The sequence below is a fragment of the Stegodyphus dumicola genome, chromosome 2 (assembly GCF_044657685.1).
Source record: "Stegodyphus dumicola isolate Sdum_Otavi_A_Nest chromosome 2, ASM4465768v1".
In the NCBI taxonomy this organism is placed as follows: domain Eukaryota; kingdom Metazoa; phylum Arthropoda; class Arachnida; order Araneae; family Eresidae; genus Stegodyphus; species Stegodyphus dumicola.
Window position 1 is genome coordinate 48563782 of NC_140769.1, and position 25497 is coordinate 48589278.

At 30.9% G+C, this 25497-nt stretch overlaps 1 protein-coding gene across 2 annotated transcripts in view; it reads right to left on the reverse strand.

Moving 5' to 3' along the window:
• The window catches only part of LOC118182863 (agrin-like), a 1858472-nt gene that overhangs the window by 264248 nt on the left and 1568727 nt on the right, over window positions 1-25497 (reverse strand). For both annotated transcript variants that reach the window (XM_085810649.1, XM_085810648.1), the window contains exon 16: window positions 19880-20131. In XM_085810649.1, coding sequence (XP_085666775.1) covers window positions 19880-20131 — 252 coding nt within the window. The remainder of the gene's footprint in view (window positions 1-19879; window positions 20132-25497) is intronic.

Consider the following 25497-nt stretch of genomic DNA (forward strand, 5'->3'; position numbering starts at 1 on the left):
AACAAAAAATAAAGCATCCAGGATAAAACAGATTTACTCTGTTAGGTTTATCTCAATTTGGCTTCTTAAACTCACGAATTATTTTCATATATTTACCTTCAAGCCTATGATGACGAAGCAAAAGCAGCAACGTAACAGTCAAATTAAAACATTTATTTCTGCCTCAGCTGGAAATTATAAGTATCTAAAACGTTGACAAAATTAAGTTCCGCTTTCTCGCAGTTGGATAGACAACAATGATTGAAATTATTTACAAGTTCAAAATTTACAGCTCAATCTGTTTCTCCTATCCTAAGAGTGAAGGACTCAGCTACAGAAGAGTTTCACAATGGTAGTCTGAGGATGCCGACACTTTTTTTAATTTAGATTTTTGCTCACCGTTTAAACTCGTTTTATTTAAACTTTTTGGTGGAACATACCAAACACTAAGAAATCAGAAAAAAATTCAATAATAAGGAGTAACGCGCTAATTAAAAAAAAACTTAAATCTATTTCTTTTTTCCAATTTTTTTTAAAACCTTAAATTAAGTGTTGTTATTTTTTACTAAATTGAATTGCAAGCGTACGTCCATTAGAAACAACAGCAACAGTTCTGCTGATCAGTTGCAAAATTTAAAGCTCAATCATTCTTCCAAGTTGCTAAATATTTAATTAAACTGCATATCAAAAAGGCAATTACTGGAAAAATCTCATGAATGACCAGGATAGAGCCAGAATGTATACCTATTAATGGTTTAAGCTTTGCACTTTGTGGTCCCACGATGACCAAATTCTTCTAAGATTTGGAAAAGAGAGTTTGGGTAGATAGTATGGGAAGATCACATAAACCTCTTAGTTTAATAATGAATTCATAAGTGTCCTTAAAATCAACATGCGTACTTATCCAGATTTTCACATGGGCTATACGGTCACAAATATCTATGTCTTGTCTGGGAATGGAATTCAAAATCAACGGTTGGCAATAAACCTCCCCAACTGTATTAATGTTTGGTGCCGAAACCAAAGAGTTTTATTTATATTTACATGATTTAACGCAATTTCATAACTTTCGTTAACGTGCTAAATTCATTTCAATGTACTTGCGGTTGCTGCACAACAGCTTCGTAAATTACATTGCAGTGTTTTATGGTCTGAACTAACATGCATGTTTAACTATTACTGTGTACTATGTTTATTGCGTCTGAAGGGAATTTGGAGGATTTCAGATAATTGGGCATTGTTGTCTGGCATATTTTGAGATCAGTACGTTTAGTTGAGCAGCGGCACACATGAAAGAAAAAGCAAACTACACACAGTTGCACATGTGGGGGGGCATTCACAGTGGCCTCATTCATAATTAGCATTACCTGGTATCTTGTAGACTTCGCTATTGACCAACTGATGTTATACTCGACATATGCAAGGTGCAAAACCTTTGTAAACCGCCACAATGGCAGGCGAGACTGACTTTTTAACTAAACAGATATTAATATTTGTGAGACAGACTATAAGCTTGAAGTTTTCTTTTAATTCCTAAACTAACCACGCTGTGTTTGAACTATTTAACGATGTCTTCCTTTGGGGTATTTTAAATCATGCAAAAATATTCGTATATAAGTGTGGCTGTGCGCTATGTACTGCTGTCTTGACCCATTCCAGATTTGCCCACACATTATGATTTTGTATTGTATTATGATTTGAATTGTATTATTTTAATCCAGACTTGGAGATTTTTACAAAGGGAACATTTATTAACCCAGTTGGCTGCACACTGCACATTAGGTACCGTTTCAACAATGCGTGGGTAACCATTAACAGTTAGCTGAAATTAATAATAGTCTACAGTTCAAAACTTAACGCATGCATTTATTCTCGTTTAATGTTTTTAGAAAACATACTTTTGCATTAATTATCCGCAATACTATTCAATCCTAATTATCCTAAGATCTCAGACGGCGAAACTGTGAATCTCTCGTGATGGGTTCCTATATGGTACTCGCAGAAATTTATTTGATATAAACTTTGCAAAATGTATGTTCATCATTTAAACCTTTCTGTTATAAAATGTATCTACTTCATGTAATCGTTATTCCGGAAAATAATTCTTTATAACCATTTAACAAAAGAGATAAGTTCAGAAGAGTATTTTTCGAAGAATGTTATCTATTATTTATGAGTTTGTATCGACTTAGACCAGTGACCACAACAACTGGTCAACGAGTTCTCTTCGATTACAGAGTGGTCTATCTATTATGTACCAATGGATAATAGAACACTCGATACGGCGTAAGATTGATGTGGTCTATTCTAAATGGAACAAGATAGAACGATTCCGCCAAAATATTTTTTTCGTGCTGCGACTTCCTACGGGCTTCCTATCGAAAAGAGTCAGATCACGAAAGGAAATTTTTAGTTTCTTTCTCAATAAGTCGATGATATATTTTTGATATGGACCGACATGCATCAAGATTTGAAAGAAATTATAGATTTTCCCTTTACTTGACGTTTTTATTTCTTCCTGTCGTAAAGGTTTTTGCTATTTAATAGCAAGTGGATTGAAAAGGAATGCGATTCCAGACTGTGATGTATGACATAATTTTGTTTCAAGAATGAACCTGCCTTTCTTTCTGCGGAGGAGGATCAGAAGCTGAAGAATATATTCTTTCCTAAATGGCGATAGGCCATCCGATTGCATCGGAAATTTCAGAAAGAGCTTTTGGTATATTACTCGTGAACATACAAGAATACTAACTTACGCACTTATATATTATATAAATTCTAGAATTTTCTGAAGGCTAGATCGTAGCATCAAACGTAAATCGAAAAATAACTAAACGTGTATACAATACAGGTTTTTAAATAAAGCATTAATATTACAGAAATCAAACTCTCTGGATTTGAGATGGCTGAAACGTAAATTAACCGAATCGCAGAAGCTTTATTTTATTAATTCAGGTAATAATGTATCAAGTTATTAAGCACTAAAAAAGCATTATCAAAATAATCATATGAAGGCAGTTTTGGAATGTTAATACAGAAATATAGAAAAAGAATTTTAAATTATTTGGAACTTTTAAAACTAAAGTGAATTATTTTTTAAATATATATTAGTCCTGATTTTTACAGACTTGCGAAAATATAGATAACTTTTTAGTTTTCGGTAAATTCTGAACAACTTTCTGTCGAATCAACATATGTACATAATTAATTTTTTAGAAGTTCAACACAAAATCTACTACATTAATTTCTCCATTTAATTGATATGACGCTAAAACTTCTTTCACAGTATGTTGATGTTGCAGAAACTAAAAATACATACGAACTTTCTTTCTAAATATTCGCACATTTTAAATCGGTCTCTTCAAAATCAACTGCCTTTTGGAGCTTGATGTTTTGAATGTTGGAAAATGATTACAACTTTGATTCTTCAAAATTATTTTGAATTAATGTAATTTCGTCAAAACGCTCATCACTACTAAAATCCAGCTTTTCTTTTACCTTCAAAGTTTCGATAATTTCGACAAATTTTCGATATGATAGACGCGAATTATTTAACAGATTTGGAAATGTTAATTTGCCAAACATAGAATTTTCATCCAAGTTAAAGTGGTTTTCAAAATAAGTTACTGGTTGAAGAAAGAAATAATTTAAAGTCAACAATAATCTTTTGAGATTCTAGATTATCTAATTTTGTCAATTTGAAAGGCAAAAAATATCCATCATATCGAGATTTAAACTTAAAGGGGTCGAACAATCTATGTAGCAGAATTTTCGTTCTGCTCGAGTTCTTCAACATCTAAGATGAATGCCGGCATTAAATGATAAGATAACAAGAAATGCATTTCAGTAATTGGTTAATTTTTATAAAATGATCATGAATTAAGAGCAGTTTGAATAAATCTTTAGAGCACTGTTTCTCAACCGGGGGTTCTCAAAGAAAAAGTATTTTTAACTATTAAATTGAAAAATCTCGCAAAGAAAAAGAAAAAAAAAATGAGAGAAATTTCCTGTTATCGAACTAGAACTGAATATTTCAAAAATAATACGCTTGTGAACTTTTGCCTGAACCAAAAAATAACTTTAAAGGCATTTCAAATAATGCTATTAAATTTTTATTCCCTTTTTGCACAGCTATTTGTGTGAACAAAGATTTTCTTCCATGTTATATTTAAAAATTAAACACAGAAGAAAATTAAAAGTGGATTCTAATTTGTCGTTAAAACTAAGTGAAATAAGATCAGACACAAAAATATTTGTTTCTCTTGAAATTTCGCAATAAATTTTAGAATTAAAGTATTATAACATAAATTTTGATAATAATAATAATAATGATAACCCATTTTTAATCTAAAATATTTCTTATGTATGCATATTTAATACAAATAGCCAATGGGTTTTGCAAATGGCAAAATATATTTATTTTTAATATATCTATTGAGAAATTGAAAAATAATCATTGTAAAATGTAGCGGTGGTACTTAAGTTTTCAGTTTTTTTTTTAAATGTAATGCGTTAGTCGAAAGGTTGAGAACCGCTGGTTTAGAGCAATCAGTTTGTCTGTGTGAGAAAAAATAAATTAAAGCTTTACACGAGAAAAAAAATCTTTCTGTATATGGCTTCAAAGAAAACCACCTAGTAGGCACATGCAAGACAGAATTAAGTTTACAGAAATAAATGAAATGCCTTCAGTGTTTCACGTCTGTTTTGCTGACAATGAAAGCTGGCTAAAATATATGGCCTCTGCTCGGGGTTGCCTCCTTGGTCATCATGGCGTCCCGAATGCCATATATGGCAATACTCTCTATACCCACATTCAAATTCGCCAATACATTTTACTATTATACAAACTGTGAGCATTGCAATTAGTTTTGGCAGTTATAGTTTGAGCATAAAATGAATGCTTTATTTTAGAATTGGTTAAGTCAGATAATTTACATTATCTGACTAAAACAAGAAATACTTGTTGATTCTAATTGCAAACTGTTGTGTGTTTTTCAAATGTTAAATCATTCCATAACATACTAAAATGGTGATCGTATCACAAAATTATACATAACATGTATATATAGATGAGACTACATAAAGGAAATTAAGTTTTTCTCACTTATAATAGTTATAAATCCGATAAGATACTATCACGATTCATCTATATGCAGATATACTTACTTTCTGCAGTAAAGTTGTTTATAACTAGCCTGAAAGTCCGGTAAGTAATTTAAAATTCGGCAAAGGTTCTATCCTGATTTGGGTAAAACAGTGAACATACTACAGTGAAATATGGCTGTTTAGAGTTTAGTTGTTAATATCATGTCCAAAACTGGGTACTATTCCGTTTTGAGGACCGTAAAAAAAAATTGCAGCGAAAACATATGCGCAAAAGCTCCAAATCTAGCAAACGCGTCCATTTAACAACGCGCCAAATCTAGCGTACGCGCTGACTTCAGATTGCGTAAGTTTATATAGTTCTGTATTTCTTAAGACGCCATTGAAATACTAGTTTAATTTTTAAATCATTTTTTGATATCCTATGGATTTAACAATTTGGGAATTGCTCATGACGAAAAGTCTGCAATAGAATTTTGGGTAAAGTGCAGAATACCCCACTGCTTGACGCGTTTTTAAGAATTGCACATACTCGGTATCCATATACACATAGACCTATTTTCACTTTAAAAAAAATCCCAGAATGGCACGAAAATGGCACTGCGCACACCCTTGACTTTATCTATGTACACATCGCCCTATTTTCAGTTAAAAAGTAAAAGAAAATTGACAAAAATCCAATTGTTTTTACCCTTGTAAAAAGCGGCAAACAAATAAGTGGGCGATTCTGCACTTTAACAGATAATTTTTTCAAAGAAAAAGCATCATTAATTATAGAAAATTATGTTTGAACAACCAACGAGATGAAATTATGCTTTAGCGATAACTCGGTAGCGAAATAGCGATGCAGGCATCCATTCAGTTATGTTTAGCAATTTTTATATAAATTATAATCATGATCTGAAATAGTTATTTACTCTTATGCTTCCATTTAGTCATGTTTAGCCTTTTTATATAAATTATAATAATAAAAACGCATTACATGAAATTAGCCTTTCATGTAAATTAAAACCTCAATCTTATATACTTATTTACCATTATACTTCCTTTCTTGCGTTAGGGTTGCCGCAATTATTTTTGGCAGCACTGGCATCAACAATAATTTGGCGATTTTTTACGACCCTCAAAACCGAATAGTACCGAAAATTGTTCTAAGATGGGTATTCAACATTAGGACAGAAGATAATATAATATAATCTGAATGAATTAGTGTTTGGCGTTTCGTTTTGGAAAATATAACATTTAGCGTCGTTAATTAAATTACTATCCTCGAAAATGCGTACAAGGTTCCTATTATATCTAAACTTATATTTGTAATTATGAAAAACTAGAACATCATTTCTGCAGAATGTAAGGATGAAAAGATGTTATGCATCTGTAATGGATAATTTGTAGGTTTTCGTAAAATATGTCTTACAGTTCTTTGGCTCATTCTGTAAATATATAGATACTGTTAATTGTTATGCTGTGTAAAGGTATGTCCACTTTGCACAAAAAACTGGGACAGTTCCTATAACTCTCGTTCTACTTGGCCGATTGGCGAAATTTAACTTGCGCTTTTCATGTCTCGAAAGCTCGACTTAGAATATATATTATATCGACGTATATTATTAATTGTTACGCTGTGTAAACGTATGTAACCTTGCCCCCCCCCCAAAAAAATGGGACATTTCTATAACCCCCGTTCTACATGGCCGATTGACGAAATTTAACATGCGTTTTTCATGTCCCGAAAGCGCGACTTATGATATGTATTAGATTTATATATAGCATTGTTCTACAATAGGTGTTCGAACATAAAATCGAACTTTTACTGAAATGATGTACTTTGTTTCCCACATTTCGGTTCTACGCTTCAAATTATGCCTAAATATTAAATTTTGTTAAAGTTAATGAGAAACTTACCCAGAAATTTTAAAATTTGTCTTGGCGCACTTTTTTCAGTTTATGCAAAAAATAATTCACTTGGCGAAATTATTAATTTATGGTAACCAGTTTTCTTTTCCCTTTCACTGAGCACGAGCAGAATGAAAGGTGCATCGTTCATTCTTTCAAATAATTTTAACAAAGTTCGTAAACTTTATTTGGCGTCATTATCTCGTATAATAGTATATATGCTAAATTTAGAAACGCTCCTATGTATAAATTCACGTATATCTTCGGAAACTTTGAATAAAAAATTATAATTTTTTGCAGGTATGCCTAGAAATACATCAACTTAAAAAAGAAGGCGAAAATTTTATAGGTTATAATTCAAATGATTTTTTTCAAAAAATTTATAAAAATTACAAAATAATACCAATTTTAAAAACTAATCAGAATATAGCTTCGAATTTTATTTGAACTGAATCAAAATTTCGAATTCTGAAAGATGGAATCCAGTAAATTTAATAAAAAAGAGATATTAATAAGTATATACATATTCAATTAATATTGAGGAACTAAAATTTTGAAAGTTGATTTTCTAAAAACTACTTATGCGATTTTTACAAAATATGGCACTTTTGCATAATTTGAGTAGCAGAATCGAAAGAGGAATAGAAAAAGTGGGTGTGTCGTTTCAGAAAATATCCGATTTTGTGTCAAAATAACTATATTAGAAAAATGCTATATATAAATCTAAAATACATCCTAATTCGCGCTTTCGACACATGGAAAAGACAGATTAAATTTCATCAATCGGCGATATAGAACAGGACATCTAGAACTGTGCTTTTTTTTTGTGCAACTTCAAGAAAATTTCGTTAGTAAGAAAATGCATTAGCAAATTACCTAATTAAAATTGACATTCATGAATAAAAATCATGTGTTGCATTGGATTAAAAATATATTCTGAATTTAAGTGTTTAAGCGGGTTTTGCTCAGAATGTTATTATTCGTATAAAAAATCTAAGTTCAAAATTTTCTTAATGACAGCATATCGCCTCTAAATCCAGTAAAGATGTCAAGTATATTTCTTAACAACTTCGAAAAACTTGTGAAAAAGCATTAAAATCTGCAAATCCTAAAAGATGTCTACTAATGTATAACGAATGATAGCTCCTTCTCATCGCAAATCTATTAAATCTTAACGTTAGTTTGGAGAAATATTTTCAGTATGTCAGTTCAGTTGCGAAGCGACTAATAACAAAATATTCGCTTTTCAATTCATAAAAATCATAGTGTAATAGATTATGAAACAGGATGTAAGTGAATCTGGCTAGGGAATGACGTTGGAACTGAATTCAGTTCGAATAAAAGTGCTCTAGGGCCATATGCCAAGTATAAAGATAAGTGTATAAAATAAAGTTTAGTTACCAAACGGGTAAAATCGTTGAAAGATTGTAATTCACTTCAGGCTTAGTACTGAAAATATTGATTTCAGAAATGTATTTGTATATATGGCGTAAGTAAGAGCTAGTATCTCTTGAAATGTGTCCATGAAGGCAGATATAGCCGTGGTTCTTTAGCATATGAGAAACGTACAATGGTAAAATTGCCATTCACTTAAAATATAAAAAATACTTTACGAGTGGTGAAAATTAGGAGAATATAATGAAATGAGAGGTATTAAATGTTAGATATATAACGAAAGGTTTGTGTATGAGTGCGTAAACCAGTGAATCCGGTTGTAAAATTGCGTATGAAAGTTGAGACTTCATTTTAAAATTTCAGAATATGTCAAGCTGGCGTAAAACTAATTGATGCTTGAAGTTAAGCATTGGTAGCATCAAAGATCTTAAAAACATGCTTTCAAATATAGATGTTATTAAAACTGATAAGGAAATATCTGGATATGCAGAAAATTATAAATATTGAAAATGTGTATAAATTAATAATAGTATGTAAAATTATGTAAAATACTAGAAATAGTAATGGTAAGAGTATTACAGAATAAAAAATTGTAAAACATGTAATTAAAATAGAACTATAAAATATAGACTAAGTAAGGACTATTTAATATATAATTTACGAATAATAATTAACTGTTGTAAAACAAAATGCTTATCTGAAAAATCTCTGTATATTTTAGAAGCATAAACAGGTAAGAAGATTATGTAAAATTAACAGAAATAGCAAGATAAGTAAATTCAAAAACGTGATTGCAATCCAAATTATAAAGTTTTAGATAAAGTGCAATCCAAATTATACAATTTGTAGAGTTTGTTTGCAACTAAAAATGTAAAATTGTAAAAAAAAAAAAAAAAAAAAAAATTAAGAATAGCGCTTAAATTAAATATTATGAGAAATAAAATGCATGCATTTTAATAACTTCACTCGGAAAACATCATTATGTAGAGAAGGAACAAGGGATATGTTAAAATTAACTGTACATAGGAAACTATTAAGAACAAAATATGAAATAATTTTAAGTCTTCGATAGATTACTCTATCACGGCTAGCCGCTGAGTTATAAACGTGAATTTACTCTACTTTTTTATGTTTGTGAATGCACTTTTTTTCTTCTGGGCAACAGACTCCTAAACGGATAACAGATGCCACTGTAACATCGTCATAGTAACTCACGGTAGCCGTTAGTATGTTAGTCGTTGCTATTTAATTAAAATAAACTTTCGTTTTTTGCCACTCACACAAACGTAATCCTGATGAAGCACCACTTAAGCCCTTTCGTACCATTTCGAGAAGGAGCCCAACTACTTCTCTCCACAGGATCCGCCGCTTTCGATGACGTCACTGGCCACACCTACCTCCGGACTACGGGTGTTGTTCAACCCCCATTATTTAGATATTTATGTTTCAAGCCTTCAGCCTAATATGTAGAATATATTAGGGTAACAAATATTTTTTTTAGTATTTACATTTAAATAATTATAGTTACTTCATTTTTCCCACAAATGTGCTACTTACGACATTTAATTATCTTTGCATTAAAATAAAATGTTGAACTGGTATATGTGAAACTTACTTATGTACAAATCATTTTTTATCTCATGGCATAGCTTCAAAATTAGTCGCCATCGTATGTTTGAACCACTATAATATTCCCTAAATCTATTCTGGATTTTAAAATATTTAATAACAAAATAATTTCTAGAATAAGTAAAGTAATTGGGTAAGAAATATTACATATATGTAAAATATAAGAGGTACAATGGCTTTGCTCTGCGCGAACAGGCAACCTATATAATTAACTTTCCGCAATTTCAGGATCAGTATTTTCGAGAACATTCTCTGGCATGTTATATAAGCGCTAGTATAAATACAGAGTATGCACCATTTTTCATCAGACTGCTTTCTTCTACCGCTGCTACAAAAAATTGCTGTTGCTCATCCCATCTTTTCTTCCCTTTGTTGGAATAGTTATGACGTATAAAGTCTAAATTTAATCTTACTTAGATTAAATCACTATTGAATATGTAATATGGAGAATTTCATCTAGCAATCCGAATAAAATTCTTTAATCTTCAACACTATTTCTTATTAGTTTTGTAAATAGTAATCAATTAACTATTGAATTTAATACATTGCTATACCATCCGCTGTTTACTCCAACGTCTAACATTCGCCTGTTTCATCAGTGCATTTAAAAAATTTAGATATTCAATAACAAAGTGTTGTCAAATACATCTGCTACTTTCTTTTAAATATTTTACATTTCAAAATTAATTTAACTCTGTGTCGAATTCATTTTGATATGAAGTGCTCATATAATTACTGCATAGCCCAGTGAGATAATTTACGTTCTTCAGTCTTCGAACATATGCTTGAATGCACTTTTCTCTTGAAACCGTGCATACATTAGTTAAGTGTCTTAACGAGAGGTCTCTGGCTGACAATGTTTAGAGCATCTCACGTTTAATGCAGCAGAGTAGTTGACTTAACTTCTATCTCTGGATGTTTTCTGCGTGCTGACATCATTACGCGAGTGAAGGGAAGTCGCATAAATGGGGCCCTTGATATAGTTTTCTACCACCTCTTTATTAAATTAATCAGGAAATCAAAATGAAACTCGCTTTGCGTAATGCTGTCTAGAGCAAAGGTAGAGAAGTGCCTAACTACGTTAAATACGGAATTTAGTGAAAAGTGCTACCCATGTGTTCGTGCACTCCTGTAATATTTTCTGAATAATTTTAATGGGACAATTCTCCTAAAAATGCTGTTATGATTTATCTTTGAGTAGCGTGATTCAGCATTCCAGAAAACAGTTGTTGTATTTACTTCAAATCCATAACAAGCCTGACTTCCGTCATTTACGTTGCAAAAGGAGAGCTATGAAGTCGTAATTGCGTATAAGATCTGATTGCACATGAATATGTACCGCATTACGCAATAGTTTTGAAAGAAATAATGTTTTCGTGTATTTGGTGGAGTAACGTTTTCAAGCATAATGTCTGCAAATGCTCGTTTCAGTGCTTGCGGTAAATTTCGTTGTAAAAGTTCAAGAAAAGTACCTTATTTACTAATTAAGTTTTCTAAGAATGGAAGCGAGTCCGTTTTATTATCACATGCAACGATCACGCATGGGACACGGGAAGATCAGTCGGTGTAAAATTAGATGCTTTAACATTTAAACTGATTGCATTTTAGTGTTTTATTTCCATTTAAATTAATTTTGTTACTTAAATTGACATCATTTGTGATTAACATTTTATACTTTTAATGAGAAAAGCTTTAATATAGGATTTATTTAATAATTAATTAATTCTTTTATAAAAATTAATCAGTTACTTTTATTCAGTCAGTCTTTATTTGTATTAAAAAAGAAAGCATATTTCATCGACCATTTTACACTATTGTTATGACAAAGTAAAATGGTATCTCTTCAAGACTGCTTTAGTATTTCGATTTCGAACTCAAATCTGCATGTGGTTTTTAATCCACAATCTCTTTCGATTGTTGGATCTTAATTTAATGCTGGATTCTAACCAGTTTTCCTGACTCAGTGTTGATTCTTAGGCCTGTTTTGCAATCAGAAACCAATCCAGTTTTTCTAACAAGGATCAGAAACGAAAGGAGAAATGTCCTTAAGAAAACTTCCATATATTTATTTATTCTTATGAAAATGTGCATTTGGATTATAACATGGGCTAGGAATTAGATTCTTCAGTGTGACACGTTGAAGGTAAACTACAAATGTTTGGCCGCTTGCTTGCACAGTTCTTCTACGATGAGTTTTCCTGTTCCCAGGGGATTTAATGGTTATTAATAAAAGCCTCGTTTCTCAACCTACGAGAAAAAGCACCTGGCCGAAAAGGTTGAGAAATTTGGAAGGTATGCTGTAGAAAATTTTCGTTTCAATTAAAATGATAAAGCTTAATAACAGTTGTTATTAAGATAACCCTCTTTATAACGACAAGATTTAAAGACTTTCAGATACTTCGACAAAATCTAGCTTCTTCCGCCTTTTACATTTTGCCCGCATCAATGTTTTATCATTTCGCACAAAGATTAACCAGAGTTACTGAGAACAACGCATCAGCTCTTGACCTGCAAAAGTGAAATGAAACATTTGGAGACATTTGTTTGAAATTCTAACTGAAAATGGACAAATAAACAACAAAGACGAAAAGCTGATCAAGCATATTAGAGATTATTGTCTGCAGTGACTGGAAGAGGAAAGAAACTTCTACGAAAAATGTATTTAAAAAATCATGAATTCTGACGAATTGTATTTTGGAAAAGATGGTAGTAGCCAGTGCATCAAGAATAATATTTTTACAAACTATATATTCTCTTTCAGATAACATGATTAAAAAATTGAGAGACCTATTGAAGTCGAAAATATACACTTTCCACAAAACTTTTTCACGAGATTTCATCAAAAGTTGATTTTGTGAAAATTTATAAATAGATCATTGCTTCCAGAGAGACTAAGATCTGTTAATGCAGAGATGTTAGGTAAAAAAACATTCATCTATCATAATTATTTTCCCCGATTCCACAAATATGATGCTTAAGGTTTGGACACTACCTTTTGCCCACAATGCTTGACATATTTTTTATACTTATTTTATTAAAGGTTCCATTAGATTAGATCATGATAGTAATATTAAAGAAGTTTTATCCCGCAACATGCTCTACTGTACTCTGTTTCTCTAATATAGGCACTTCAAGGCTATTGCCAGCACTCCGTGACGCGTGTCGTCACCACCGCATAGAACTTATTTTTTTCCAACTCATCTGAGTGTGTGACTTAGCCTTCATTCGCGCGCTTTTCACGAAGCGAAGCATGGTAAACGGTAATAAATTAAGCCAAAAAATTAGGCGAATAGATTCATCTGCCGCAGTTGTCGTTGTCATGGTTATCAGGCAATGTAGAAGGTGGAAAATGACTCTGAAGTTCCTATTTTAAAGTAACAGTGCGTAGTTTTTGTACACTAAGAACACGCATTGAGCCCAGACAGTAACGCACGCGTTTTCTGATTAAGATAGCTTCAAAAAATAAGATGTCTGGTTTCACTGGAAGAGACAAACAAGAAATATGTATGAGGTAAGGCTAAAATCCCACAAAATTGGGATACATAAATAATTATAAGTGTTTAAAATAGAGGATTCTGTTTTATTATTAAAAACGCTTCATTTACTTATTTGCTTCGTTTTAGTTATAGCTACATTTACACATTTCTTTAAAGGCAGTAATGTTTTACTACTGAATTACCACAAATATAAAAAAAGTTATTACGCTGATATTTTGACAGACATAACAGACACAAATTTACACGATTTATATAGAGCTCGTTACTTCTGTCTCAAGAAATTTGGTGTTAAAACAGTTAGCCTGAATAACAATGGTGAGCGCTTTTTGAGTCAGTCTGCACATGTAGACATGTACAGATAGATGCAGGTAGAAAGACAGATGTAACCATCGATGCAGATAAGATAAATAAGAATTCTCCGAAAATCCCTGAAATAAATTAACTTTAATTTTGCAGAAATGCAGGTGGAAATCATCTGAACAGAAAGTATTGCAAATATTTAAAAAATTTTCAAATTCTCATTAATAAACTAAGTGAACAAAAATTATAAAACATACTAAAAACAGATAACCAAATTTACGTTGTATTTTTATAGCAATATTTTAGAAAATTATTAAAATTTTATGTTATCAAGAGATGAATTTTTTCCTAATTATATTTAATAAAATTAAGCAACGACTTTAAAGATTTGTTATTATTTTATTTAGAGAAGATTTTTAATGATTACTGTGTTAATAATTGTATTTTTGAATTATTGTTTAAGGAAATTTTAAATTATTTTAAGAATGAGCTAAATGTAAAAAATGAATGCGAAAATTTTGAAAAACTGGAACAAAAATTGGATATAAAATTGTGTTTTGAATATGCTATGTGAATTTTTTGATATTATATATTATTATTGTGAATACAGAAATACGAAAAATTTAAGAAATTGAATAATTGTGATAGTTTATAAATTAAATGTAATTACAAAAAAAATTAATTACAGAAAATGAATGTTATAATTTAATTAATAATTGATAAATGCTTAATTGTTATAGAATTATACAGATAAGTATGTCGCGGGAGTACTAGTTCAAAAACAGCTTGTATAATGGTTCCTTTTAACACCCTCATACAGTACAAACTATGAAGGTCCCACTGTATGAAAAAAATGAAATTATTTTTTTTATCTAGAATAGATTTTATTTTTTATATAATGGAATGCGGTTTTTTTTTATTATATATATATGTTGGAGAACCCCTTGACCACCTATGAATTAATACATCAGGTAGTTAAAGCATACGTATATGACCAGTTGATGGATATCTTTGTATTTGGAGAAAGCTGTAAGGTCTTCCAGATAAAATACAAGTTCTAATAAAAATAATTAGTCATGTTATAAAACTTTCAAATTTGTTGTGATTATTTGAAATAAGCAATGAGTGTGTAAAATTTTTATATTTGTGTTATTGTGTGAAAACTTTTGAAAACCTTCCCAAAACAAATATAATATGTAGACACTTATTTCTCTTATTTTAAAAATTAAAATAAATAACACAAAAACCTTCGGACTGAAAATTTTAGTAGAACACTAAAATATTGTCAAAGTTTATGTTTTTTAATTATTTAAATAATTATTTCGGTCAAACTTTTATGCCTTAATTTTTCAAACTATGAGTCTTTTCATATTCGAATGCTTTAGGGCTTTATGTCATAAAAAGGCCCTTCTGTCTCCAAGTATTTTTCTCTTCGAAAGGGGGGATAGGTAAGATATAAAGTATGAAAGAAATTTATTAACGTTTATTTGGCAATATTCCTTTTTTGTTACTCATTTTAATTTGACTACTTCCCCTTCTTGCCCTAAAACTACTAATTGTTTACAATAAACTTTCTGAAATGCATCATTTCTAGATTAATCCATATCATATAACTTTTACATAACGATAATGACGTATTTATTTTAACCGAAACGTTTTTCTTAAACTAAGTTCTCATACTGAAGAACTACGCACTTGCTTTCTGACCTTTGGCGTAGCTAGATTGCTGCTTGTGTTTCCTTCTTACCTCAAAAGCTGTAAAAGATACGAATATTTTATCAGAAATGTGAATCAGGCACGATTATCCTGCCAAGTGAATTGTGGATACAAATGTCAAATGAAATAAAAATTAATATCTAGCTTGCTTCGGCTGCCAAGTTATTAATTGTTAAGTTTGAGTTTCTTTGGAAAAGAAATCCTTATTTATTTTGATTTTGACATTTTGTAAGCTTTAACAATTAATGCCTTCTTTTGTATATATTAATTTGTACAGATTTCGACAGTTTTTCATTGTTTTAACAATACTCTTAGAGTGTCGAAAGTATTTTTTTCTAAAATAAAGATCTCGTCTAATTCCGTTCTTAACTAATACCTTAAATTAAGAAGAACTTTTTATTCATTTTTATTTTATATTTTGTTTGTGATAAAAACTATTTTGGCTTAAGTAGACTAATATGTTTCTAATAATTGAGTATTGTTGTATATGATCGATCCTCTAACAAAATATCTAATTTTATTCTTATTTAAAAAAAAGAAATACTCTCACTTAATTTGGTTATTTTTAATTGATAGTAGATTGGTTTGTTAACCTTGACAAGTCAATTAATCTGCTATAATAGCTACGTTTTCAGCACTTTGGAATTTGAATTTATTATTTAGAATTTTTACGGTTAAAGGATTTTCTATATAGATTTTACATAATTTTTACTACAGTAGAAATCTAAATAACTTTGGATACTGACTTGGAATGCTACTTAAATTACTTACAAAACATTTTCTAGTAATTCATAGCTTTAATTAAATTTACTTTCCTTGCAGATGATATATAAAAAATTTTCTAATAACAACAGTAACAATATATATGATAATAAAAACCTATCTAAACTAAACGTAATGAACTGCTGTAAACATTAAGGTTGTAATGTCAGTAAAAGTTCATGACGTTTTTTACTTTCACTAAGGAATATTCAAAAATCAAATTTCTAGAGCTCAACTTTTTTTTAATCATTTATGGATTTCTTGAATAATTTTTTGTAAGAACTCAAATTATTTTGATGATGGTTTAATTAATTATCCACATTAAAACTTCCTTTAATAGAATGCGTTCGTCATTCTATCAACAGCATTAGGAAATTGCTGAATCAAGAATGCTAAGGTTTTCTAAAATTTTGAAAAAACAATTAATCTAAGAGCTTCTGAATTCAGCAATGCATCTTTTTTTAATTAAAAATGAAAAGAATGTGTAAAAAATTCAACTTTTTAATAATTACAAACGTATTTGCATTTCCAGTTATTCAGTTAGAAGATTAACTTAGATTAATTCTATGCTTCATGCTTAGAAATTTCAATAAACGTAATTAATGGGTAAGATTATATAGATTACTAATAAATTACATTAAGACATACTTCAGATAAAAAATTTCGACATGCCGATTCACATTTAAGTACTTAAAGCAATATCAAATTATGTTGAAATTAAATTTAATTTCATACAAAGGAAAGTGGTTTTCAGAATATTAATTTATTTGCTTTGAAATGTATTTTATTTGTAAAGATGTTAAATTGCTTTTTATGATGAATAAATCATTAGAATTAATTTAAAACCGTATTTGTTATGAAAGGAAAACAATAAAGATGATTTCCAAGTAAATGACATTTTTCATGATGTATTTCGTTTTTTAAAAGTAAGAAAACTAATTTAGCTAAGATATCTTAAATTAGTTCTTTTCAAACTTTGGACACTCAAATATCTCAAAATCTATTTTTGAAGTAGACAAAAAAATCTAAATCTCTTTGCTCATCTATAGCTACTTAACTAATTTTTCTCTAGTTAACGTTTTATTTCAATAACACTTAAATGATTTCATTTCTCTAACAGTATTTTTTTAAGTCTGATCTCATAATATTATTCCTAGTTTTGTGTCTTAATGTCTAAGTTGAACAGCAGGGAATTTTGGACGCGATATGAAAGACATTATGATATTATCCTTAAGTATTTTCAATGGTAGCTAATATAATAACATAATATTTAGTGCTAATATTGAAATAATTAAACTGTTCAACAGTGTTAATTGCTGTTCAGCAGAGTCGTAATCCAATTCAGTACATTTATGTCAATGCTTGACAAGCATGTATATACCGGAAGCAATGAAATTTCTCTCAACGGATACATAAGCGCTTATGTACTACTGCCAGTCGTACCTCATCTTCGTACTGAACTTTGTCCCTTGAAGAAGTACATTCAGCTGTCATCTCCAGTGATGATTCGCTGCATAAATGCTTCATCAGAATGCCTAAGGAAAAAGTTACTAATAAACATCCACGTTTATCTCTTTTCAGATGAATGGCGTGATAATTTTCAGCTCGTCATGAATGGTGTGATAGGCTGATTCAACATTAATTTCCAATATTGATGTCACCTTCTTAGGTGCGGTGCATATGATTTCCGTATCTCGTTCTCCACGGCAGTTATGTTGTCTTCTCTGAGTACTAAGATCGGGACGAAAAAAAATTTTCCTTGTAGTGAAAATGGTTTTAATCTTCTAAGTTCATACATACGCTTATTTACGCATCGTGCACTGTCAGCGTAAGTGAATTTTTATCTGACAATGAACGTAAACAGGATTTTTTTCTACTTCGGTAAACAAACATCTTACGACGCTTCCGCTTAAATTTAATGAGCTTGTGCTTAAAATATCGCTTTTAATGGCATCGCCATCTTGTCGAACTGCTTTCGCCGATGATCCAACCTATACCTTATTAAGGGGAAGACATTCTATTAGTTTATAAGGTATTTCTCCCGCTTTCTTGGCATGCCTTCGCGGTGTCGTGGTCTGCACGCTCAGCGTGTAATTGAGAGGTCCGTGGTTCGATTTCCAGCGAAGGCGTTGCTCATTTTTTATCTTTCCTCCTTCCAAATAACCGACAAATTTATATATGGTAATATATGTAGTAAGGGTTTGCGTCGCGTTAACAGGATTATTGATTCGATATAATACCGTTTATTATCACCTTTAGAAATCACTAAATTTACAATTCCTTATAATACGGTTAATAACGCTCAAATTGTGGGATCCAGTTTCTTTCGCTATGATAAAATGTAACTAGATCTAACTAAGTGTTAGTTCTTGAGACTTCTCACAAAGGCTTGAAGAAGAACACAAGTGTAAAAGACTCTTTTATTGAGCGAAATGTAGTTTACAGACTTCACGGAATTACGTGCTTACAAACACCGATCACTTGCGATGAAAACTTAAAAAATATATAATACTAAATTTAAAAGTAAGAATAGTATAAAACTACACAATTCAATTTAACCTAACAGGTTGACTCAGACCTACACCGGAAGGATAATAATTCGGAGCAAGAATGCGAAACTGATGACCACGTTTAACAACTGGAAGAAATAGCAATGTGTAAGTATGCTTTAAATAAAAATGTTGCTACATCAGTGTAAATACACTCGTTTACCCTAGTTTATTTACACCCTTACAAGGAAACGCGAGGAAATAAGAAAAGACAGAAAAGGTTAACAAATTAAGATAATTATTAGTAGAAATAAATGAAATTTTACAAAATCATAATGCCATTTTAACCATGGGTCGTTGTACAATTCTCTAATCTAACCTAAAAAATGTATTGATTTTGATAATGACTTGTAATACTTCTATGAGTACACAACCTTAATGCAATTGCAGTTATATTTTGTTATAACGTGCTTATATGCAAAACTGAAATTTATAATGATTCGATAAAACTATTACTGTAAAAACCAGTTTTTCATGGCAACCTTTGCATTTACCCAATCAGGATTCGTGCTTTATTATTGTTTTCTGTGTTGTCTTGTAAACTAACTATCGGTTGTTAATTATTATTATTTTGTTTGTTTTCAAGAAAACTTCAATTTCTTACTTACAGTATTATTATCCTTGTTTTGCCCATTAAATTTTCTTAAAACTTCCAAAAATACAACCATGGAAAACTGGAAGCAAAGATTCTCTCCATCTTTCCTAACAACTTGTACATAATTAAAAGTTAGAAGCTGATCTAACATACAAATAACAGCTTAAATGATTTTAAGAGTTTGCATGTTAAAAGTAGCCGGATTCTCATTTTATACGAACAGCTTCTGGAAATCTTTATTTATTAGGTAACCGAAGTTCATCACAGCATTCTGATGTAAAATAAATACTTACATGTATTCTTAAACTTTTGTAAAAATAATAAATCGCATACTCGAGAAATTGCAAAAACTGAAGTTTAACCCACATGTGAGTTAAATTTACACCTTTCTTTAATAACAGATTTTGTTCTAACTAAAGTAAATAAAATGTTTGGTAACTATCCGTAGTGTTACTTACATTGACCACCTCTTTTACAAGCTCCGTTACTAGCAACGCTTATGGACTTTTGGTACCTGCAACTGAATAACCGTAGCTGGCATTCTGATCCATATGTAGTGCCATCAGTGCCACATACAGTTTCCTTATTGTCAGCGTTAGCGCACTGAAAGTCACAGGTGCATTGAGCGAGGCCATCCTTTTCTTGACATGTTGCACCGTGGATACATCTCAGATCAGAACAGGATCCAGACACAGCCTTGGAAATTGACACTAGAAAAAAACGAATAAAAATATTATTTGGGACAAAACTAATAAATCTAAACATTGTATCATGTTTTAATAATGTTGCTTCATGAAGGAAATGAGCAATAATGTGATGGCATTAGAAATAATTTACAAATCCACTAACACTTTCCACTAACACTTGTATGAGGAAGCACTAAATCATAGGAATATCATCACAGAGAAATACCCCGAAGAAGTGCATTTCCCTTTCTAGCGAAAGAGGCAAAAACTGTCAAGATAAAGCTACGACAAAAAGTAATGGATTTTTAAACAATGAAAACGTACGTAAACGCGTGTTCCGCAATTCTTCACAATTCTCTGTGACTTATCGCAGTGAAAGGCTGTCGTGGACAGCAAGATGTAGTAAACAAAAAGTACGCGTTACAGTGTCGTTATGAATTGAAAAATCATTATTCAGAAATGAAAACTGCAAATATGACATTCATGTGAAACGTAATGGATATCACATATGATCAATGTGTGATGAATAACATCACCCTTAGATGTGTGCAAAAGTTCATGTGTACACGTAATTGAGGATCGAAGTTTGGAAGTTATCAAGTAGTGATAAACGCAAGAAGTAGAAAGACTATCAAAGATATTTTGACTTATTTCAAGTTATTAAATTCGTATCAGTTTGTAAATGTACTACTTTTTTAGAGTACTTTATAACGATACTACTATAGTAGTATATGCAGTTATATACCTCTTATATATATATAGAAGAGATATATAACTGCATATATAGCAGCTATATATGCAGTTATATACCTTTTTTTTATTGCATTCAGTTTAACCTCTTCTTCATGAGTCCAAAAATTAGGCATGGGGAGAAGATTTATTTCATGTTATTCGAGGAAAGTACAAAAGATAATTAGACCCACAAGTTCTTTATATGGATAGTGGAATGAAAATGCTGCAACCCGAATGTACACTTCTATTACGTAAGCTAATTTTCATTTAGGTTGTGCTATCTTATTATTAAACTTCTGTTTTAACAGCAGCAAGACGACAAAAGTAACACAGCTAGGATTTAAATTAACCTAGAATGCATATCTGTGCTAAATATATTCTAATGTACGTTATTTTTGAAATCATTTCATTAATTTCGAGTAATCAGTTTGTGGTAGAGATATAGCCCCTAACACTATTATAGTGGAAATAAATATAGTATTAAAGTCAAGGTTTAAGAAAAATTTAAAAGTAATATAAAATATTACGCTATATTGGAATTGGTATATATTGCTAAAATTTATAATTTCATTAACTCTTTTAACGATTACATATTTCTCTGCTCCCTCGATCTTTTTTTAAATCGATATACCAACTTATAAAACTTAATGATGAACTATTATACCAATACTGCCAAGTGCAATTTTATTTACTTAGTTTTATTGCTCTAGAGACCCAGCTGCCTAGCGGAAAAGTCGCTGAACACGGGTAATTCGACCTCGATTCGATTCCAAGCAAACAGGTTGTCTGCATGATCGATTTTGTTGTTTTCACCGTTTGTAAAAAGAATATGATCCAGTTTATTTTAGAAAGTCCTCCGCGAAAGCATTCCGTCCCTTAAGCAGATAGCTCCAGCGTGCTTTGAGATAACAACAACAACAACAACAAAAAAAAAAACAAAAAAAAAACTTATAAATAAAAAAAAAATAAACATTAATCAATATTTCATAAAAGAGTATTTTTAGAATTGTTCAAATTACCTTCATTAACTTATTTTTAATATCTTCCCCGAAAAATCAGTTATTTAATGCTTTAAATAAGCTTTTGCAATTAAAAACTCCATTGAAATTTAAAATTTTTATTACTAGATATTTCAGCAAAGCTTTCCAGTTATTTATAAATATGCAGAATTATTTACTGCTATTTCCTACTCATAAAAAACACAAACATCTCGGCCGTTTTTAAATATTTGTTATTTTAAGTAATGCAAAAGAATTCATCGGAATTTAAATGCTTTTATTATCTTCCAGAGCCAAGAATGGAAATAAGGATGCGAAGAAAGCAAAACAAGATAATGATCTTCTTTTTCCTTTGCAGCAACATGACATGCAATCAGTTTAAGTGCATCTTAAACTTCTTTCAAACATAAGTCTGTTCATTTTTTACTGAACTCAAAAGAACGAAGATTGTATTTTGTGTGCGATGATTTTATATTTTATTTCTTACCAACAGCATACATTTTTAAGAAAAATTAAACATAAATTGAGATGTAAGCAAATGATCTTAATAAATACGTGATTTAAACTCAAGGCGTTTTTAAATATGCGCATTTCACAATTAGAGTAACATATGACGTTTTCAATGAATCTTTGAATTCATTACAATTTCTACACCCGCAAACGATGTTAAAACGAAAATATCATTTTATATAGTTATACAATTAAATAAGTTTAGATATTAATAAATTCAAAAAATATGGTAGGGATATATTTAGCTAAGTTTCTGCTTATTCTATGAGAGATTTTTCTGATTTTTAAGGTGCGTGTGAAACTGTGAGGATTAAATATTATTTAATGAAAATTGTAAACATTTCAAAGCTATTCTAAAAATACTGTTACGTTTAATTTTCTTCACAGGTTCGTGCAGATTTGGAGTGAATAACGAAGACACTTGATGAAGTATCGAAACACACTTTATTTAGCCAATATTAACCATGACAGCTCCAAAGTCACTTTTTACAGTCGTCAAAGATCTACTATAAACACGCTGAAACTCAGCGACACAGCCTTCACACTATCAGGCTATAACGGTCAAGACAGCTTTACTGAAAAGCACTAGAGTACAGCTCCCGACTCTGCTTGGTCATTCTCGGAACTCCACGTACTCTCGAGACTCTCCCCGCTACAACTCGCGATGCAGTCTATGACGCACAGAGCACAGCTCTCGACTCTTCGGTTAAGTCGTTCCCGGACCTCAACACATTCTCTCTACGATGCACTAACCGGGATACACTAAGAGACTTTTTCAATGCACTCGACGACTCACTCGGCACTCGCTGCCCGGCTCCGCACGGACTGACTAACTCGAGACTATCTCGCACTTCCAGAAGGTTTTCCAACCGTCCACGGCATAGCGCCAAATTTGTCGCCAAATGTGGCAACCCTAAACCTGCTTTGCGGAGAAGCTACCTTACCGCTCCTGGACATTACGTAACAATACTATGCATTGTTTCAGAAAACTTTAGTCTCCTGTGACTATCAGCGGTGATCAGCGGTACTAATACTTTTCAGAAATACTGGTAATTTTCAAAAGTAGTCGCCTACGGGAGTAATAAACATGACAGCATATTTCACACGGTGAAATTCATTATATATGCTGGAATACTTCATTTAACATGGTTTCGTTTAGGCCCTTTTAGAATTATCAAGGTTTAAAATTATAACATTTTGCATAACACGATACAAAATTTACTGACATGGTGCTGACATGACATGATGTTACAATTACTACTGAACAGCACATATTTTCCGAATAATAGGATTAATTTCAGGGTACGCCAGAATGGTATTCATCAAAATTTGGTATCATATTTCAATGGAAATTTCAATTTTGAACGTTCCCGGATCCATTTGAACGATGTGTGTACATACGAACTGAATAAAGGACTCTTTTTTTTTTTTTCCAAAACGGTTTGTAAAAAAGATTTAAAGTCGATTTAGAAAAGATTTTTTTCGTGATATATCTCCGTATGTAAGTGTGCAAGTATGTATATATCTCGCATAACTCAAAAAGATTAGACGTTGAATATTGAAATATTCTGTATATGGGACTGCTATAATATCTAGCTGTGCATCTCTCTCTTTATTACAATCAGCAATATTAAACGAGTATATATATATGTAAAAAAAATATCTACCTTACTAGTAATAAATTAAAAAGCTGATCTGTACACCACATGACTTCCTTCTACGGAATATTAAATTATGTGTATCTTTTACTGCATTTCATTTAAACTTATTTCTTCGAATTTCATCATTACAGATATATGTACGGAATATTAAATTATACGCATTTTTTCCTGCATTTCATTTAAACTTATTTCCCCGAATTTCATTAGGCATGCATTTCTCATTCAATTAATTCAGTTCTCACTTCGCGGTGAGACAAAAATGTATAAAAACTCTAAATATTATCATTAAAAATTGTAAGATATAGAAAAGCATAAAACACCAAATACAGTTAAAACAATTTTTACAATTAAAATTACAGTTTCTACGCAAAAACAAGCAATTCGGCCAGCAGGCAAGAAGGCAGATGTTTCCGTGCACAGAACTAAAAGTTTCGTTATGGTCCTACTCGGCAAAAAGACACTGAAGGTGCAGAAAGAATAAATTCACTATTCTTCAAGGTTTCTAATGTAAAAAAATATGGCTGCTATGGTAAAAATAATTAAGCTTAGCCTCACTTAAATAATTTAAAAATTCTTGATAATTCTAGAAATATTGCATGCAGATAAACTAAAGGCATGAAACCTTAACTAAATATAGCAGAAAAATATTTAAATTATTTTTAAAGCAAAAAAGCGACAATTTACCAACATATAACAATAAAAACCTGAGCTCATTGAGCCTAGTAATAGAGTGGGGATATATATATATATATATATATTTATATACTTTTGGTGCAGAAGATTGTAAGTAAAAGGGGATGTGCACAACTACATGTTACGGAAGTCCTATATACAAAATTTCACCTTTCTGAGGCTACTCTGTTTTGAGTTATGCGACATACACACGTACATACTGACACCACGAAAAAATCTCTTTTGAATCCATTTTGAATCAGTTTTATAATTCGTTTGGGGAAAAGGAATCCTTTATTCTGCTTTTGATGTCGGGGAAAAACATCGTTAAATTTTATTCGGTAGTTATCGAAATGGATATTTTCATTGAAATATGGTACCCAGAATTTTTCGTGATTACAATACTTCCTTTACTTCGTACAAAGAAGTACAAATAGCCCTTTAACTGCTTTATTTTAATTCGAGCAAGTTTCTCTCTTCATTCTAAAAATAGAAAAGCAATTACTCTTCTAATGTAATCTTTACTTCCCATAATTCTGAAATGTGATCCATCATCTGATCTCTATTGCACAATTATTCCTGGAAAGCGATACAATGTTAATTCAGCAACCGAATGTTAATCTGTTATGCATTTGAAATTTAATTTACTTAATGTAAACATTCAGTCATGTAAAGTGATACGAAATTTAATTTGCTTAATGTTATCGAAATTGAAATAAAAATTCTTTGCTGCGCAATCTTGCTCTTTTTGGTCACCGTTCCTTTTTCCTCTCTTGCAGCTCCTCCTCACTTGCAAAACTAACATCGTTTGGTCTCT